At 34.7% G+C, this 21,683-nt stretch overlaps 1 protein-coding gene across 1 annotated transcript in view; it reads right to left on the minus strand.

The window, feature by feature from the left end:
* pard3bb (par-3 family cell polarity regulator beta b) overlaps positions 1-21,683 on the minus strand; it is a 641,621-nt gene that overhangs the window by 439,501 nt on the left and 180,437 nt on the right. Inside the window, exons 7-9 of the mRNA XM_056465228.1 lie at positions 15,208-15,291; positions 5,161-5,286; positions 1,618-2,015 (exon numbers count right to left, since the gene is read on the minus strand). Coding sequence (XP_056321203.1) covers positions 1,618-2,015; positions 5,161-5,286; positions 15,208-15,291 — 608 coding nt within the window. The remainder of the gene's footprint in view (positions 1-1,617; positions 2,016-5,160; positions 5,287-15,207; positions 15,292-21,683) is intronic.

Below are 21,683 nucleotides of genomic sequence, written 5' to 3' on the forward strand. Positions count from 1 at the left end.
ATGTGTTTTAGCCTTAATTTTTATGAAACCACAAAAACGTACTGAATCTCAACATACTGTACATTCGACTGCAGTTTCAATGAACACTAGGGGGCAGCATGATGCCAACAACCTATGTTCTTTTTCACACTAATGATATTTAGGCCCAATCCCAATTCAATTGTTTTCCCCCGTGGCCCTTGAAACAGAGTGTGAAGGGGAAGGGCTTCAAAATTTACCCCTAAAAATTGGGACAGCACTAAAACACCGGCACATGTCATCAAGTCGTCGCAAGCTTACTTCATATGAGAACAACGGCGGTCACTGCTGCAGTTATTCCAGTTGCATTATTTTTTTGGTATTTATCTTCAGGAAAGCATTATCTTTACTGAAGGCATACATCATGTTTTCATAGTGATATAATGTGACAATAAGCTCATAACTGTAGTGTGCATTTACACCAAGGCCATATGTAAACACACAAAAACAACATTAACATTATACCAGACACTGTTAAAGGTCATTCCTAGCCACTAGACTTTTCTGACAGGGTATTCGAGTGTCATCGAGTGACAGATGTAGAAAGTGAAATTTAGTGGGGGGGGGGGGGGGTCATTATTGTAAAATGTACAATAATGACAAAAAAAATGTGCATCTCCTGACTTGCGTGTGCAACAATGTTTCTATTGTAGCTTGTGTATTCTGGGAAATTTTTGAACCCCTTGGTTTCGAGTGTGGTCTTGGAAAATCTGTTTCAACGGCTATCTATCTAAAGAAATCTAAAGAAAACTGGGAAAGTTAAGGGGAAGGGCTAAAGGGTAGAACTGGGATTGGGCCTTTTAGGGACATATTATCAAATATTAAAACATTATTGTCATGCAGTTCTTTGTGCAACATCACATAAATACCACTAAACATTTAACGATTTCTAATTGAATACGTTTGCTGCACTTATCCATCTCCATACGAACAACTTTTTCTGGTGTGGTCAGTTTGCTCGGTAGCTCACATTGTACGGTTATGTACTTGTGATGCTGAGAACTCGAGCACAGTGAAACAAGGTTCCACAAAAGAGATAAAATAAAAATCAAGGTAAAACTGCATGGTTGTAGTACACTTTTCTCTTATGTTTGCTCTTTTGGTTTGGTTTATGAAAATGTTTAGGTAACTAGTTCACTTATCTAGATGATCTAGACCAGTGTTTCTCAACCACGTTCACGGAGGATCTCCAGCTCTGCACATTTTCCATGTCTCCTTAACCAAACACACCCGATTGAGATCCTCTGTACATTAGCAGAGACTGAAAGACCTGTGATGGGTGTAACAGACAAAGGAGACATCAAAAACATGCAGTGTTGGTGGTCCTCCAGGAACGTGGTTGAAAGACACTGATCTCGACAAACCCTGACTTTTTGTTGACTTATTACAAGAAAGACGTATATCTGAAATGTACAACAAAACGCAGCTTAAGGAACACATTTCTGATTTGGAAAAATTTCGAAAGCGCCCTCTAGTAGATTTGTCAATTGAAACGTGCAACGAAATGTCTCGTGAGCTACAAATTTTACGTTTCTCAAAAAATGAGACACATATTTCAATTTTCTCCTTTTTTTCAGTAAATGTTTCCCAACTGTTTACCTTTTTTAAGGTCGATTTTGAGTCTCTTTCCACCCTTCTTGTTGTGGTTCTGTAGAGGCGATGGAGCCAGGCTGTTTTTCAGGATGGAGCTTTCAACACTCTTGCCTCTGGGTGTGGGAGAGAGGCTGATGGGTAATGGAGAGCCAAAAGATCGACTCTCAAGACTACTGCTGGACTCCTGAAATTCTGCTTGCCATCCCGCGGAAGACTCTACAGGCCTCACCATGGGCTTCACCTTCAGCGGCGGAGGTTCTTTGGTCCGTGCGGATGCGTCAGGGGTTTCTGGGTTGAACAGGTGGCTGATCACACTCTTCTCAAAGCGTTCTTTATTAAAGACCGGAACCACTTCTAAACGAACGATGGACGAACGCATGGCTTGCCGGAAAACTTCCTGAGCTCTGGTAAAAGACAGAGGGAAGGAGAGATAAGGGACGCAAGAAATAGAAAAAGCAATTAAGAGACAATCAATTTTTTATAATTATTTGCAGGATGTTTGATGAAACAAATGAACCTGGAAAGTAAAAAAAAAAAAAAAGGTGGAAATTGTAATACGCTGAATAGTCTTGGCTTAGATAAAACTCGCTCTGACATTTATTCTGACAGCATAATTGGGGTTATGACTAATGAGTCCTACGCATTACAAATGACAAAGCAATCCACCTCCTTCATTTTTGCTTGACTGATTTAATTTAAAAACCGTCCATCCATCCTGAGTCTAATAAGATTAATGTGACCTTTTACTGGATAGAAGTAATTCTCCTTAGCACAAATGTGTATATGTAATGTATGCATAATGTACATGACGACCACAGAACAACCCAGGTAATGTTTCAACAGGTATGCCAAAGACTTCAGACCAAACTAGTGCAGGACGAAAACTGATAAACTAAGTCTACGAGGAGCTATTGTATGTTAAAATTTGAGAGGTTTTCTTCCGCTGCACTTTCAGTACATTCTTTGATCCTTTAGTGAGACCTTGCTTTCAAACTGATTCAATTATAAATTCAACATTAGTGTGTGCAAAATCTGGGATTGCAGTAAATGCCCCGATGGCAAGTACCTAAAAGATGATATTTATTAGTCTTTTTTTTATCCAAATGGACTCTTTGTAGACATTTAAACATAACATGGACCAAATGTATCTAAGTGAAACAAAAATAGTATATATATATATATATATATATATATATATATATATATATATATATATATATATATATATATACAGTTGTTGTTGTACTGTAAACTGTTAAATGTAAATGTTTCTTTCGTTTCTTTCTCGTGTACTCAACTTTTGAAAACTTCACTTGCACTGACCTAAAATGTCTGAAGTTGAGGGAACAAAAAAAACTCTTTTGGAAATTGGTAGGAAATAATACATTATTTTACTATTCTAACACGCCCCACCCCCACAGGTTGAGTACACGAGAAAGAAACGAAAGTAAACAAGGATCAAGTTTTTTTCATTTTTTTTTTTTTTTACTGTAAACATTTACAGTACAACTACAACTGTATGTATATATATATATATATATATATATATATATATATATATATATATATATATATATATATACATACGTATATATTGTTGTTGGAAGTTTTTTTTTCCTAACAAAATTTTAATTAAAATTACATTTTAATTTGGATAAAAAAATGTAAATTCAAATGCCTAAAAAGATCAAATAATAAATTAAAAAGCATTCTCAAATAAGAAATCAAATGTATTTAATATTTAATTTTCATGAACAACTCAAAAAAATCCTGCAATAATTAAATGACAAATCAAATGCTCAAACTATAATTCAAACAGAAGAACCAGTTTCTGGTTTTTGCAGATTACACAAACACAGCTGGAAGCTCATGATGGAATAATAACTGGGACTATAAAGACACCTCATTCACACAGACTCTTTGGCTGCATTTACACTGCATGGTTTAAGTGACTCAATTACCTATTTTTTCTCCCTTATGGCACAGATCGGATATGGTCCATGTACGAGTAAGCAGGAAAAAAAAATCAAATGGATTCCGATTTACTCAAATCAGATCCAAGCCTTTTTCAAATGTGGAAATTTATCCAATATAAAAAGGATCTGTGTCCTCATATCTGCAGTGTAAGCAGTTAGATTGAATTTTCAGCTATCAATGTGAGTCGTGTGTCATTAAAACTATAGCGAATGACGCAAACTCTGACGATTTCATTTTAGAACAAACTTCAGCAAAGTCCCAAACCTTAAATTTCATACACAAGGACTAAAAAGCTTTTATATTGACATGTAGCACAAGTATTTAAGGAAGATAGCGAGAGAGAGAGAGAGAGAGAGAGAGAGAGAGAGAGAGAGAGAGAGAGAGAGAGAGAGAGAGAGAGCGTGCAAAATTTGCCACGTAACCAACTAATATAAAACTGTGGCATACGTCACGTGCATAAAATCACGCCATGGACACTACATTAAAATGCCTACTTTTAAAATTAATTTTAGTTTAAAATTACTAGATTTAAGAAGATGACTAAATGAGAACGTTTCTGTCATAAACTATAGTAAAACAATTTGTGAAAAAAACCTGCGAACACACTAAAAACAGGATTTGATAAAAGAGTGCTCTTTTATTATCTTTTTTATTTTTATTATCATTATTTTTATTGTCAGTCAGTGCCCGCTCTTTTTTTCCTTTCCTGCGCCTTTGCCGTATGCTGTGTAAATGCAGACAATCGGATACCAGTCACTTTTAAAAGCAGGTCTTGTTGTACTGGCTAAATTTTTTACAGTGTAGGATAATAAGGCAAGTTAGGTTAAATAGGCAAGTCATTAGACAACAGTGGATTGTATTGTGGCCAATCAGGCGGAAAAATATAAATTTCTAATAATTTTGATCCCCAAAAAAATCATATCAAAAATTTGTTTATTTAAACAAAAAAATATGTTTATTTAAACTAAACTAATAAAAGGGGAGTATCTCCAGATGAAAAAAATATATTATAGGAAATTCTGTGAACTTTTTCTTGCTCTGTTAAGCATCACTTGGGAAATATTTGAAAAATAATTAAAATAACACAGGAGGGCTTATACTGTACGTCTCCCTTAATAAAGGAATGATAGTAAAACTAAATGATAAAACTGCCAGTCAATGCTGTGCCCACTGAAACAGGCCCAAATCTAAAATGATATGTTAAAAATAGCCCAAACCCTAAATCATTTCTGATATCCTGCCATCTGTGGGTCAGGTAGCACATCTGTAATCAGCATGGCAGTGTGCAGTAATGCTCCGGAGGTCTGCTACACACAGCAAACAGAGCTCAGCAAATGACCATGACTGCTGAATGGGCTTTGACACCATGGGTCCAGTGTTTTTTTCTGATTTTCTGAGACCAGTCCGGGGTTGATAGCCATAAACAGAGCACAACAATGGACACTTGCTTGTTTTTACAACCATGAAATGAAAGGATAGAGCTTAAAACTAAGTAACACGACAGGAAGGAAAGGATATCAGGAAGTGGTGACAGAGAAAGCAGAGCAGAAAGCCTTCAGCTCTGAGACTCACTGTGAAAAAGACTTGTCCATTAATTCAGTATCATTAATTTTAACGATACACTCATCGTCCTGAAAGATGCCTTCCCGTTTGGAGCGACTGTTCTCCTCCACCCCTCGAATGTGAAGACCCAGAGGCCTGAGAAAAATAGAGCAAATCATAAATTAACAGCAAAAACAGAGCACAGCACCAGCCAGCAACTGACCATGACAGACTGCGCCACTGTAACATAATAAAACAACAGCACATGACAAATACCAATAATTACACAGCAATTACATAGTAGTTACACAAGAATTACAAAACGTACTTCGAAAACTGTGTGGATTTTATAGTGTTGAACATTATAGTGTGGAGTCTTTGAACTGCTAAAATGAGGAAAAGAGTATGCATTTATGTTCCAGATTCACTTATGAATGTTAATATGAGAATATTCAAAGATACCTGCAAATTTAACTTTAAGAAGTAGTAAGAGATTCAACTGATCTTGATTTTGGGATGAATGATGGGACTAGGATGAATATTTAAAGTGTGTTTTTAGAGGCTGGCATTCAACAGGGTGTATAAAAACAAGCATATACACTACCGGTCTAAAGTTTGGGGACAGTACGATTTTTAAATGTTTTAAAATAAGCTTATCCTGCTCACCAAAGATGTATTTATTTCATCAAAAATACAGAAAAAAAGATAAAATTGTGAAATGTTATTGGACTAGAAAATAACTGTTCAAAAGTGGTTTATAATCTCATTTAAGAATTTATTCCAGTGATTTTCAAGATGAATTTTCAGTCTTCAGAGTTACATGATCCTACATAAATCACTCTAATATTAATTATTATTATTGTTATGACTATTATTATTAATATTAATGGTAACAGTAATAAAAGCAATAATGACGTAATAATTTCAATAATTAAGTAATAATTTTATTTTAAACTACATATAATAAGTAATAAATAATTATTTAATAAATAAGTATTTAACAATTCAACATTTTTTATTTACATTTAATAAATGCCGCCTTGATGAACAGAATCATTTATTTAGGTAGCACGTTCGCCTCACAGCAAGAAGGTCACTGGTTCGAGCCTTTGTTGGGTCATTTGGCGCTTCTGTGTGGAGTTTGCATGTTCTCCCCATGTTGCCGTGGGTTTCCTCCGGGTGCTCCAGTTTCCCCCACAAGTTCAAAGACATGCGCTATAGGTGAATTGGTTAAGATAAAATTGTCCATAGTGTATGTGTGTGAATGAGTGTGTATGGATGTTTCACAGTGATGGGCTGCAGCTGGAAGGGCATCCGCTGTGTAAAACATATGCTGGATAAGTTGGCCGTTCATTCCAATGTGGCGACCCCGGGTTAATAAAGGGACTAAGCCGAAAAGAAAATGAATGAATGAATGGATGAATGAATGATTACCAGAATTATAAAAGGCACATACACACTTCTTGGCTGAGTCTTGTTTTTTCACTGTTAGCATTAGGAAGCGTTTTCCTTGTTTAGCCTTGCCGTGTTTGACCCTGTGTTCTGTTTATTTGTTTTTGTTATTTCGCCACCTGTCCTGACCATACATCTGTTTCTGAATAGGCTCTTTAGATTGCCCATATGCTTCAGTTTGTACCTGTTTGACCATTGCCTGCCTGACTACTCTGTTTAATAAACTGCATGCGGATCCTAATCTCTGTTGTCCTCGACCTGAATGTAACAACAACACGGTTATACAAATTCATGTGAACTGATGTAAACACATTTACTACCGTGCACAGTATCGAATTGCTTTTACAGTGTACTATTAACATGTACTATTATAATTAAGAGCGTACTATTATTAGTCAATAGCAGTAATTACTTAATGTTTTTCATTTATCCATCTATCCATCTATCCATCCATCCATCCATCCATCCATCCATCCATCCATCCATCCATCCATCTATCTATCTATCTATCTCATTTTACTAGAAAAAAAACAGAAAACCCTTGGCTTTACATTTTGCTTCACTGTCTTTTTTTCTTTCGCTCTCTTGAGCACCATACAAAACTTGCATTCATGGAGCGCTTGGCGAAACACAAGCCAGCAGTGCTGTGGATGGCAGTGATAAAGACTATCAGGCAGGAGAAACTCATAAAGCAGAAGCAGAATCGGCAGACAAGCATTAATCCGTCAGTCTTCACCCGCGGGCGCTGCGCACAAGCTCATTCACACTGAACAACACATTCATATATTACAGTGGACTGCAGTCCTGTAGAGGCATGGACCAACTGTGGAAGATAGCGTACAGAAATTTAGATGGACATTTGGGGAAACACACTGGACTGAAATGGGTTTCTCAGAGAGATGATAACTGACTGGTGGGATAAAGGTTGAGGTTTTTGGGTAAGTGTATAGAAAATTATATTCGTCTAGTGCTGCTGACAAGCAGCTCACAGCAGGAGCACAAAAAATGAGAATTTTAAATAAAAATCAGCCTGTTTATCATTCTAGACATCACTAAAAAACATTTACATGTCTACAGCTGCAGTTCCGATCAACCGAAAATGCTATGTGGCCTTACTATGAACTCATCTTTACATGCATTCCAGCAATTGGTCAAGCTTTCTTACTGGCAATTTCAAGAGAGATGCTGCACCATGCCGCTTCATAATCATTGATCCCAAGCATGGCTTCAATGAATGAATGAATGAATGAACGAACAAATGATTGAATACTTCAAATGAAAAGCAATTACTTGAAAGAAAAATACTTACAAATTTATTACTGTCACAGTCTGGTGTCCTTGTGTTTATATCATGTGATGTTGTGCTGTGTTCCATGCGTGTTTGTTTGTCATGTGACCCCTTTGTTCTGTTTCCTGTTGTCCGGTACTGTATTGTCAACCTCCTTGTGATTCCTGTGTGCCATGTTCCAGTTGTAAATGTTTATATATATATATATATATATATATATATATATATATATATATATATATATATATATATATAAATATCTGGTTTTTGATAACTCCTGCGATCTGTGCGAGCCTGTGACTATTACTATAAATTTATTTTGATTAAATTAACTTTATTTACTGTTGATTTGGATAAATGTAATCAATTGCAATCTTTCAATCTTCATAAAATAAAAAAGTACAATGCCGCAAAAAAAAAAAAATAATAATAATTATAATATATTTATTATTATTATTATTATTATTATTATTATTATTATTATTATTATTATCAAAATTATTATCATTATTATTACTAAATCATACTTTTCTAAAACAGGAATTTAACTCTCAATAAAAAAGGGTTTAAAAAAGTCACATGGGCAAATATTATTTATTGACACCACAAAAATCACCAAGGGTTGGCAGATATATATATATATATATATATATATATATATATATATATATATATATATATATATATATATATATATAATTTTTTTTTTTTTTTTTTTGCGTGGTTCCTTTTTATTAAACATATATTATATACTGTGTGCGTTTAATGTATATAGATAGATATAAAGTATTAATTGAAACTCTCTTGAACTCCGAAACTCAGGATTTCGCATTTAGCCAAAACTCCATTTTCATTATCTTACAAATCTACAAATATCCTACTCGACTAGCACAAAAGAGAAGTCTCTCAAACTCTAAAATAAACTAATAACATCTGCTATTATCACCTTTAGACTAAACAAAACGATCAATAACAAAAAACAAGAACGTGGACAAACTCTCCACTAATGCCTGAGATCAGATTAGCGGTGTGGAATCTGAAAAAAACCCAACAGGTTCTGGAGTGAATTAAACTTGTGTTGGTGTAAGACGTGACAGTGTGACCTGCTAATGCTCAGGAAGGATCTCTTCACCCCTCTGTTAAATGTGCCACAGGCCTCCACTCGGCATGAATCCACTCTGCATCAGCTATAACAGCCCTGTTTGCGCTATTGCTTGACTTGCATTTGGAGAATATTATGGTGGTCTTAAGATGGAGCGACCTTTGACATGCAGAGCGAGGGGGCACGGCATGTCTAAAGGAAACAGATGGAGGTGACGGCCTGTGGGAGATGACGGAGAGAGAAAAGCTCAATCCTACAGGGAGGAATCTGTCTTTATTAACACAAGAACTGCCACAGGCTCAAATTTACCTTTGGCTGTATTTTAAATGCACGTAACAGATTTTCAATGAAATATCCACATCCCCAGCCACTGACTTTTTTTTTCTTTTTCGAAGTCCCTGCTGTTATTAAAATTATTCTGACAAAACCAAACGTAAAAACAAGGCATAATTGCTGGTTAATTTCAAGCATTGTCAATACATTAAACGGAAATGATATACAATAAATGTATAGTAAACTTAATGTATAGTAAATTGATTCCATTATAAATGTTAAATAATGCAAAATGCTTAAATGTGACATTGTTACTAATTGTGTTTAACTTATTGTTCTTCTTTTTAAACTACTAAAAGAGTTGACAATAACACAGTTGACATTTTTTCCACCAGCTTGTACTTTACCTCAAGATGTTAACCACAGATACCACATGGCACTTCGAGGACAGCACATACACTTAATACACTTTATTAAACATGTACACATAGACATCACCTTAACGCTGTAAAATCGTAGGTTAATATATCTGTATATAATCACTTATATTTGATAGTAACTTGAACTTAATTTGATTGTAATACAATAATGTGCACCTTTTGTAAAGCTACATTGAAACTAGAGATGTCAAGATCCGATGACGTGATCAGAAATCAAGTCTGATCACGTGGTTTTATACTCGATAGGAATCGAACGTCACCTCCCGATCAGGACTTGTATAAGTATTGTGGCGAGTGAGGCAGGGCCGAGAGCAATGAGGGCGTACGAGGCAGATGGCGTGAGTGAGATAATCAGAGACACCTGGATGCATCACCTGCATTGAGTCTCAAAGAGGAGCCCTGGAAGCTAAAAGGAGGTGGAGACGCCAGTTCTAGACGAGAGAGGACCAGGTCTGGACGTTTTATGTTTTGCTTTTTCTTTCAATTTGACAGCAGTCTGTCCGTGAGGAGCTGTCATCTGTTTGCTTTATTTTTTCATTATTAAATTATTTAAAAGTTCATCGGTTCTCCGCCTCCTTCTTCTTTAAACTTCATTACATATATATTCTCATTATTTTTAAGACATCTATAGTTATGCGGTGGCACAGAGTTAGACCCCTTTTTTTAATTCACACAGAAATAGCAACGTTGTGCGAAATGACGTCACTTTGTTGCAGAGATGCTATTGCTGTGCTGGAAATTGCACTCCAGCTGCAAAACGCACCCCCTCATAGAGTTTCATTAACATTCTCAGTCTACATTTAAAAAAAATATTTAAAAAATCAAAGGCCTTAACTGATTAAAAAGTAAAATTATTATTATTTTGATGGATAAAGCAAGGACAAGAAGTTAAACGCATTTTTAAATGCACTAGGTTTACAAATAAATGTAAAGTAATATTATTGACTGTAGTGTAGCCTAAAATTAGGCTTTTTGGTAGGGTTTAAATATACATTTAGGCTACATTGAACACATAAAATTTCTGTTGCTGTTTTGAACTAAACCACACATTAAACAATTTACTTAATCTCATCGGTATTGTATTTAAAGTCAATGTATTTATTTATTTATTCATTCATTTATCTTCTGTAAGTGAAGGGTTCCAATCATGAAACTCACCTCAGTCACTCTCATTAGTGTCATAAATCTATTATTATTATTTTATCGATTTCAGCTAATATATGCACATTTCAGAGGAGATGCATTTTACGGCAGTGGTGCTCCTCCCGGGACAAAACCAACAAAGTAGAACACGGAAGCAGCTTGACACAAAAAGCGTGAGTAGGTCTGCAGTCTTTTTTTTATGTATTATAGAAGTATCGGATCGGATTTTGGTATCGGCAGATACTCAAAATTAAATGACTTGGACTCGAGGGCAAAAAACCTGATGAGGACATCCCTAAATGAAACAATAATTATTGTAAAAAGGGCTATACAAATAAACTTAATATCCAAGACAGAATTGTATGCATTTGCAACATTGTTATTGATTCTAGAAAGTTAATGAAAAATTCCAGCCTGATCTCTCAAGGAAATGCAAGTATTTTACGTTTTGTCAGTTTCGTACGAGTTCTGGCATACTAAAACGCAGAAATTTAAAAAGAAGGCGTGGCACCCAGCCCCGCCCCTAAACCCAACCGTCACACTAAATTGTATGAATTAGATCGTACTAATTCATAAGATTTTGCCACTAAATCAAAAAAGTTCTGAATTGCTATGAGATTGTGTTGAAAATTCACTGAAATATCATGGTAACACAGTTGAAAAAAAAAGCAATAAACTATCGGCACAAAGAGAATGAGGCATAGTTGATTGCTGAGTTAATAATAAAATAATATCTAAGAATAGCTTCCCGCCAGATAAAATTACAGCAAAAGTCTTTTCAAAGTTGCCACCAAAGTTATTGGTGTAAGAGTATGCATCACTTTAGTGAACTTGTGAGTTGTTGGGTTTTAGGAATGCACAAGTAATAGCAAATGATGTTGAATGTGAAACACTGCCATCGGGGAAGCAATACAGAGTTCCTTTGTGTAAAAGCAACCATAACAAGAAGTCATTTGTACCAGTGCCCATCAGCATTTTAAATGGCAAACTACCTTGAATGGTCTTTTAAATCGTGTTGTCTGTTTTATACCTTAACTCAAGTGACGAAGTTTTCTATCAGTTCTATTTATAACCAACAAAGACTTGGTTTTTGTAAAAGTTGACCAGAATGTAGGAACATACACATAATATTTATTGTTTTTCATTACTAGAATTTCAAATAATACAGAAAATAGATGTTTCAAGCACGTGCTTCAAGTGTTAATATAACTTAATAGAGTAAACACAAAAGGGATGCAAATCAGACATGACTATTCCAAGATAACTTCAATTATCTTGGAATAGTCTAACTGATTTTCATGTGTGGCATCTCTGCCTCCAGAATATATGATTCTAGAGGCAGAGACAAAAACATGTACAGTGAAAGTCTTTAAGGTAATATTTTCAGGACAAAATGTCCTTAAATATTTATGCAAACATTATATTTTTAGAAATAACTTCTTGTAATTTGTGTTACTATTTGTATACCAGTACTACTAAAAATGTACCCGCACATCTAGAATCACTGTAATTCTATACACTGAATATGTTTTAGTCATGATGCATAAAAGAATAGGATTCATGGAAGTCAAAGTGATATAAAAGGCACTAAAAGCCATGAGTGATAGTGGATTATTATTATAAGTGAGTGTTGCGTCCTGGATTGGCTAAGCATCATACTCGATTACTAATAATTTCTTTGGAACTAGACATTACTTTGTTGACACGGATACTAAAATGGTACTTTTTGCCATATAATATTGGTAGTCATGTGCATGTAACTTTTCCCCACTGGCGGTTTTAGGCATACAATGACATCTGATGGCTCTAGGGTGAAGAAATGAGTACAGTTCCAGTTCCTCGTGACACTCTGATGACTCAGATTCAGTCAGAAACAAAGAGTGACTTTCTGCATGTCAGACAGTGAGACGCTCAAGCCTGAAAACATCTGCTCATCAACTGAGCCGCTCCACATACTGTAGGTTGATGAAGATACAGTACTCGGTAACTGCACTCTGAAGACTTTGTGACCTTCGATAGACAGTCTAAGCTGGACAAATAAGAGAAGTCAAAAACAGAACCACATTTTGGTTCAGTAATTTTGTTCTTGTCAAAAACTGTGAAATATATATAATATTTATATAATGTATTTTAAAGCTGAGATATTACAGGTAGGAAAGTATCACCACACCATGCTTCATACTAATTTCAAGAACAACATTTAAATATTTTACAAATTTATTAACAAACCTTTTTTTTTTTTTTTTTTTTACAAAATTTGTAAACGAAAGGTTAATTCTGTATAAAAAAAATCAAATATATATATTAAATCCTGTAGCTATTACTAAACTTGATTTACATAAACACCAAACAAATATAACTGTGCCACTTTACTCCTATTGTATCCTTTTTCAAATAATTTAGCCACTAAATATTGATCTGCCAATAAGAAATATGCTGGCCAAATCTACAGCTCATCTTACAAATCTATAATATTTTAAATGAATAAATGAATAAACAAATAAATAAATAAAAACAAACAAACAAACAAACAAACAAACAAACAAACAAACAAACAAACAAACAAACAAACAAACAAACAAACAAACAAACAAACAAATAAATAAATAAATAAATAAATAAATAAATAAATAAATAAATAAAAATAAATAAATAAATAAATAAATAAATAAATAAATAAAAATAAATAAATAAATAAATAAATAAATAAATAAATAAATAAATAAATAAATAAATAAATAAATAAATAAATAAATAATTGGTGGATGGGTTGAAGGAATGGTATTTATAAACAGTATTATTTCATTGAATTAAATCAGAATTTAAAATAATACAAGGTCTGCAAAGAAACCAATGATATTTCAAATAAATGTGGTTATTCTTAAATATGCTTATCAAATAATCATAAAATTAATCCTATTTTCTTTCAAATATTAAAAAGCTGATTTTTTTAGCACTGATAAAAAACCAGAAATATTTCTTGAGGACCAAATCAGCATACTGATACAAATGATTATGTGAAATTGAAAGTCAAGAAAACTACATCATGTAGTAGAAAGCATTTTGGTTGTATCATTTGAGTCTAAAATCTACCTTCTATTTCATAACTGGCTTTCCTCAAGCCGCTGAAGTGCTTAACTTTTAACCCCGCTCATTGACCTTACAAAGTGTGCTGCTGAGTTTGCCTGAGCCAGCAGTGGATGCTGATCCTCAAGCCCTGCTGAGTGTGTATTTACTGCTGACCGCTCCAAACAGCAGCTGCAGTGCTCAGATGAACACAGCAACACACACTCTCTCTTTTAATGCACATTTTAATTGTTTTTATTCAAAATTTAAAAAAAGAAGTTTAACCCTCTATGGCATGGTGCTATCCTCAGTTTTTTTTTTTGGCTGACAAAACCCCCCTTTAAATGTTTTAAATAAAATATCACAAAAAAAATTCTAATAATAAGTTGGTGATCAATGAAATTTGAGGTGGGTGTAGATTTGACCTGTCTTATGGGGGCAAAAGAGCCACAAAATCCGGCACCTACCTTTGCTTCACATCCACCAACAACTGCTTTCTGAGATTCCACAACGATTAATAAAGATTGGTAAATGGGTACATTCAATCGGTACTCCACGGGAACACACAATACACCATTTATGGCTAGTTTTTGATGAAATATTACTTGTTGATATTGTTTTTTGTTAAATTAAAACTTTTTCTAATGTATTTATGACTTGTTTGTACCTTTTTTACTCCTAAAAGAAAAAATTAATGCCATAGAATGAATGAATGAATACATGAACTGAAATGAAAGAGTTTGAAATATTTTTTTTTCACTTAATTCTACAACATTTACATAAAAAACAACACAAATAAAAAAGATTAAATATATTTTATTTCCTTAGATTGTTCTGTAATGAAAACCAAAAATTTTAATTGTAAAAATAACCAAAAATATTAATTGTAAATAAAATTTGCAGATGGGAGAGAGGGTCAAATGAATTAGATGATTTAAGAGTGAATCTAACCGGCATAAGATGAGTCAGCAAAACTTTTAGCCAGTTTTTCCATTCAAAGCCACTTTGAATATTTCCAGTAAACTTTATTTTGTCAACCTTACCTTTATACGCTAGTATAAAGATAGCCCAAAAAACTTGAACTAAAAGCTACAACATTCTGATTCATCACTTCAAAACTAACAGAGCAGCACAGAACATTCCCATAATCCCCCGCAACAAAAACATGTAGACACAAACAAAGCTCTGGATGTTTGCAGTGGAGCTTCAGATTTCTCCAGCGCACGTCAACATGCTTTAGCAAAGACATGTATCACCAAAGTGTGTTTTGTGTGTGTGTGAACACGGAAAAATGGGAAATTTGCTGTACTAACCTTCCGCTGAGAGAGGAGCAATACGGCACCACGTGTATTCCTAAAGGCCCTTGTTCTCCAGAAATCTCCACCGTCTTTGTGAGGCTGAAAACACAACAGCAACAAAAACCCATCAGTCACGTTATTAAGAAGTCAGACGGCACAATACAAACCAGTATAAACTCACTGTCTCATGGCCCTCAGATCTACTGCATGCAGGGCTGCCGGGCTGTCGTACATGTCTGAGTTAGTCAGCTTTCTACCACATGATCCTGTTTTCCTACATTCCCTGCTGAAATAGTTTCCATGATGTCTGCCTTTCTGACTAATTTTCAGATGTTCCTCTTTTTTTTTTCTCCTCTATTTCTGCAACTAATGTTCTTGGCATGAGGTGTGATGATATAGCGGGAGCGTAAGTGGTTAACTGTGGACAGAGCGGGCCAGTGATCATCCGGCTTTAATCCACAACTAATAGCTCGTCATGCTGGAATATTTGCAGAGTCATACATGAGCGAGTACAGTTAGACACTGCTGGAGCTGACAGAGAGAGAAAACGAAAGACCTTCAAACGCACTTTAAAACATTATAAAAACCATTATCCATTTTTTTATACAATTAATGAATTTATTTTGAATAGATCATATACATATTATTATAGTTTTGATCATGATGATTATTATTATTAGTAGTAATATTGTTATTATTATTATCATCATTAATATTAATAGTAGTTGTATTTCTACCATTATTATAGCTTATATTTTTTCATGTTTTTTTATAATATTCTTTAGGGATGCTCCGATCAGGATTTTTGACTAGGATCAATTCCTAGTCATGGTGATCGGTCGATACAGAGTACCAATTCTGATGCTTCAAGCTTTATGTAACTTTGCTATTGCACGAAGCACATTTTTCCTCCAAGTATGATACTTAAGTGAATATCTCTCCTTACCTAAGATAATACACTAATGATGCCTCATATAATCCTATACATTATTATTACTGCATATAATCTAAAACATGTCTCATAACTATTTAAGCCTGGTTTATACTTCTGCGTCGAGTGATCGGTGTGACCCACGGCGCATGCCTTGCACGTTGTCATGCATTTATACTTCTGCGTGCTGTTTGTGTAGCTCTGCAATAATTGTACGTTCACACTGAAAGCGGCGAGAGCGTCAAAGTAGCCGGAAGTCAATAATTTTTAATGAGAGCCAGCGGCGAGAAGCGGCGATAAGTGGCGAGGAGCGTCAAGGAGCAGCGCGGCGCGTCTTCGCCGGTGTGAGCGTCGAGGAGAGTTGAAATCAAGTCAACTTTATGGTAATGAGCTATGACGCGGTTCGGCGGCAAGCAATCATAATGGCGAAGTCCACCTATTGAGAGGAGTTCACAGAACACGACCTGTGAACTTTGGTTCCGACCACAGTTGTTCCCAAGGGTTTGATTATTACGGTCGATGGATTTTCAATTATTTACAATGTTTTCTAACAGGAACATGCATTAAATAAGTTACTGATATGCTTTAATGTTGTAATGTTATATGTTTATCTTTAAAAAAGCGAGAATCTCATGCGACAGTACAAAACAGTATTGCTGCTTCAGAATATTTCAGACATGTTGACACATATTGGATAATTAAGTGGAGCAAAGCCACACCACATGCAACGTGATCTTCCATTGTTAAATGAATTTAAGAAGTGCGCAACAATTTTACACTAGAAAGCATGATTTTTGCAGGAATGTAACTGATATGCTGCAACAGCCCCTTAAAATACGAGATCAATGTAGAGAATTGTGACGCTTTCGCCGCCGGAGCTGAAGGCAGACAGCGTTGTCGCCAGGGCGGCCAGAGCGACCTTGTAACACGTCCAAAACGCTAGCTGGCAGGGGGTTTTTAATGTTCCTCTGTGTCAAGTTTCTCCGCTGGTGTTTTTTTCTGAATGCCACCTTAATGTAGAAGCTCAAACTGGTCCATTCTGAGGCAGGAACCGGCGGATGGGCAACAACTTTAATCATAAGGTAGACACAAAACAAAACTATCCATGTGGAGCTCCTTCACAGGACTCGACACTTGTAAACACTAGCTTCAACGGGTTCAAATGGCTGTCGGTCCCATCCACACTCGTCATTGATACCAAGCCGACCAATCACAGAGATTGCTCCGCTCGTGTCACAACAGCTCAAAACACTGGATATTCAATGGTTGCAACAAAGAGACCCTCACTCGCGCTAATAAACTGTATAAACAGAGGTCGCACCACATCTGTATATATATTTTAGCTGCATGCGCAGCGATCGCTCATGCTCCCATACATCATTTACCTCCTCACATGTTGTAGTGCTGCTATCTGTATAACCCAGGTGCGCACTTGCATCTTCCTCGGCCAGATTGGCGAGTACCGATCGAGTCATTGAATGTGATTATCGGCCGATACCAATCTCCGGCCAATCAATCGGAGCATCCCTAATATTTATTATTATTTTGCTATATTTATTATTATTTTATCTTGTTTTTTTAAATAAATTTTTATTCATTTTCATGTAATGGACAATGTTTTGGCAATACTGTGCAAGTCAGTCATGCCAATACAGCTAATTAGAATTTGAATCAGAGAGATTTAATTGAGTAAGTACTTCATTACAAATACGCAGATACATACAGTATACAGTACATCAACAATCCACTAAATAGCTTTGGATTACAGGCAAAACAACAATTGATCTGAAACTGAGTAAACATGATGTGCTGAACTGTTTTAGAATATTTTAAGGAACAATTAATTCTACTAGCTAATTGGTCAATCCAGAATTTTATATTTGGTTGGTCAGGTGTCAGAGACAACACAAAATAAATTAAACAAAACCATAGACAATCAGAAGATTCTGTTGGTAGGCTCTCTTTTTGTAAATGCACAGTGACAAGACTCACATGCACCTTCTAACATTAAAAATGCATGCTGAGTAGGGCTGGATGATTAACCAAAATAAAATAGCAAACACTACATAGCAAAGCTGTAGTTGTCTTGGACATCCTGGCAGGGAAATCACAGTTGTGTGATGATCTCCAAAAGCCGGAGGGCGCTATTGTGCAAAAACTCCAAAATATGCCACGAAGAAGAAACCCTATAACATTTTATTGTAAACATTTCATTTCAACTTTCATTGATTCAGTGTGACTAATAATCACATGACTACCGAACAATTTCACAGAAAGTTTTTTATTTTTTTCCCAAACATACGACCGAAGTTGTGAAGTGAGTTTTGAGTAAAAGCATGTTATTAAATATGGTATTTTCACATGCTTTCAGATGTAGCAGCAGCAACAATACCAAAGTTCACTGGGAAACCACAGCTGCTGTGATCACAAAATGATTACCTCGATGTCATTTAGATATTTGTACTAGAAAACAACAAAAAACACTGAGGAAGATTTTTTTTTTTTAATGTTTCAAATTAAATGTTTAATGCCGTGACTTTTTAAAGACATACAGTAATCCTGAAAGTTACCAATACACTGCAATTCAATATAATTTGGATCAGTAATTAGGCATGGGATAATAACAGTTTTTAAGGTATACAGCGGTTTGAAAAAGTCAAGGTTTTAAAACATCCACAATTTTCTGTAATACCTTTCCTAAGGTATGTGTAAGATTTTTTATTTACAATTTTGTTTTTTAGGACAACAGTATCTCCAGCAGAAAAAAAATATCCAAAGATGCAGTTTTAAATTGTAAAGAAATCCATGTTTTGAAACTAATGAAGACATTAATTATTTAGCCCGACATGTTTACTGTTCCAAAAAAAAAAAAAAAAAAAAAATATATATATATATATATATATATATATATTGTTCAAAGGGGAAAAAAGTTTTAGTTTTTTACCCAGACATTTAAAAAGAATATATTTTAGAGCGTGAAACAGCGATATTTTTATCCAAGGTTATCATACCGTTAGAATCTTATAACAGCCCATACCCATCACTAATATTATATTTTCTATGCATTAGAAAGTCTCAAATTAATATTGAAGTCTCAAATGCTGACCTACATTGCATTTATTTGATATATTGTCTTAAGTGTCACTTTATAAATTACTTTAAACGTACAGATTTAATATGCTAATTATTTGAACAGCCCTTCTGTTTAATACTGGCAAGTTTAAAATATGCCATTTATTTGAAATTACAAGTTTGTAGAATTCTATATATTTGCAGTCAGTTCAGATCAGGTTAGTACATCCCTGCTTAACAAATAATAATTAATAAATCAGTGACCAAAGCTATAATGTTGCAATCATGGACATGGACATGACACAACATGGAAGTGTCAAAGAAGCATACTACTAATTAAAATGCAAATTATTTACCTCTAACTGCTGTGCTAATGTATTCATTCTCTCTTGAAAACTCAACTAATGATGAAAAAACATGTATCGCAATTAGGGCTGCACGTTACGGGTAAAATATGCAATACTGTTGAGTATCGTGATAATATTTCTTAAGATATAATATTTCCCTAGAAAAAAAGCTATTTTTATTGGCTTTGATTTAAAGTAATTTATGTAATTATATTTAAATAAACAGGTACAATATACAATTGAAGTCTGAATTATTAGCCCCCCTGAATTATTTGCCCCCCTGTTTATTTTTTTCCCCAATTTCTGTTTAACATAGAAGATTTTTTCAACACATTTTTAAACATGATAGTTTTAATAACTTATTTCTATTAACTGATTTATTTGATCTTTGCCATGATGACAGTAAATAATATTTGATTAGATATTTTTTAAGACACTTCTATACAGCTTAAAGTGACATTTAAAGGCTTAACTAGGTTTATTAGGTTAACTAGGCAGGATAGGGTAATTAGGCAAGTTATTGTATAATGATGGTTTGTTCTATAGACTATCAAAAAAAAAAAACTTAGAGGCTAATGATTTCCACCTAAAAATGTTTTTAAAAAAATTTAAAACTGCTTTAATTCTAGCCATAGTAAATCAAGCAAGACTTTCTCTAGAAGAAAAAATATTATCAGACACACTGTGAAAATGTCCTTGCTCTGTTAAACATCATTTAGGAAATATTTAAAAAAAATAAAAGAAATGCAAAGGTGGGATAATAATTCTGACTTCAACTGTATATATATTTCAAATTACTAATTTAGACTAAAAACTGGTGCAAATGTTTAGTCTTTAAAACACTGAAATAATACAACCAATGCATAAAATGTTACACATACATTGCATAGTCTTACCACGATAACAATAATTTTACAGCCCTATTTGTAATTTCATTGTAACAGTGGTGACGTTTTCATTGAAATGAGGTGTCCTCAGTTTGAAGAAAAACACATTTTCAGCAAATAAATAGCAATAAGTAGACTGAACAACATCAAAACCTTTCTCAGCACATTGTAATAATCACATAATGATACGGCTATAATACAAGTGTGAACGATTATGTTATCTATAGGCTTTGAGGAAAGCTCTGACTCTTTGCTCGCTGTTGTGATTTCCAGTCAGGTGTGAGTGAGCACGAGGTGATAAAATAAACCACCGCAATTTAAAGAATGTTTGGAGAGTTTTCCCGAGGCCTTTTACTCGCAAACAGGCACCTAGTCTAATAATTTACCCATGTGTGAGGTCTTAATAACTTTGGCAGACTGACCACACACGCACAAACATAAATACTCCCTTCTCCAGGCTCCTGTTTAACTTTAATTCCTTCTTTTTTTTTCAGTATGTGGTGCAGATTGTGTCTGACTGTGTGTGAGAGCCTATTTGGAGAAAGAGCTGAGAGTGTTGAGATGCTAATGCAAAAGAGAGCTGTCTGCCCAGAGCTCAGAGGACTCAACACTGATAAGCTTCCCTAGCACAGATAACTGAGAGAGAGTGAGAGAGAGAGAGAGAGAGAGAGAGAGAGAGAGAGACAGAGAAAGAGAGAGCTGGGGTTTAAACACAATCACCATGAGATGGAAAACCGCAAACAACAACAACAAAGACGGGAGGAAAAACTGTGGTAAGCACGAGTAAATCCTGTGAAGTGCAGTTTCATCAACTCGCCAGAAGTTTCGTTAATCAAGGCCGACTCAAATAAGAAATTTCAAAGAGACTCAACTCCTCAAGGAGGGGCCAAGGAGCCCAAAATAATTAGGCAGGCTTAAATGAGGGGGAAAAAACTCAGCACCCCTCCATTTTGCTTTCCCTTTTCCTCTCTCTCTCTCTCTAAAAAAGATGTTTTCCACATTACGCACTGTACAGTAGGCAGTTATTAAATGAACTGTGTGCTGTTTGTACTGGCTGAAAAGTATTTTGTCATGAAGTGTCCAACATTTCAAACTCACATTTCTGTTGTTCTTGTTGTTAATGAAGTGCATTTTCTGTGTATAAGAAGAAGACAAATCTAACAAAATGGCACAGAAACAGTGCACAAGAACATGAATTGTGATCCACTACTAGTAAGCTGCTAAAATAATGTTTTATTCTGCTTAAAAAAAAAA

This window comes from Danio aesculapii, chromosome 9, assembly GCF_903798145.1.
Source record: "Danio aesculapii chromosome 9, fDanAes4.1, whole genome shotgun sequence".
Lineage (NCBI taxonomy): Eukaryota > Metazoa > Chordata > Actinopteri > Cypriniformes > Danionidae > Danio > Danio aesculapii.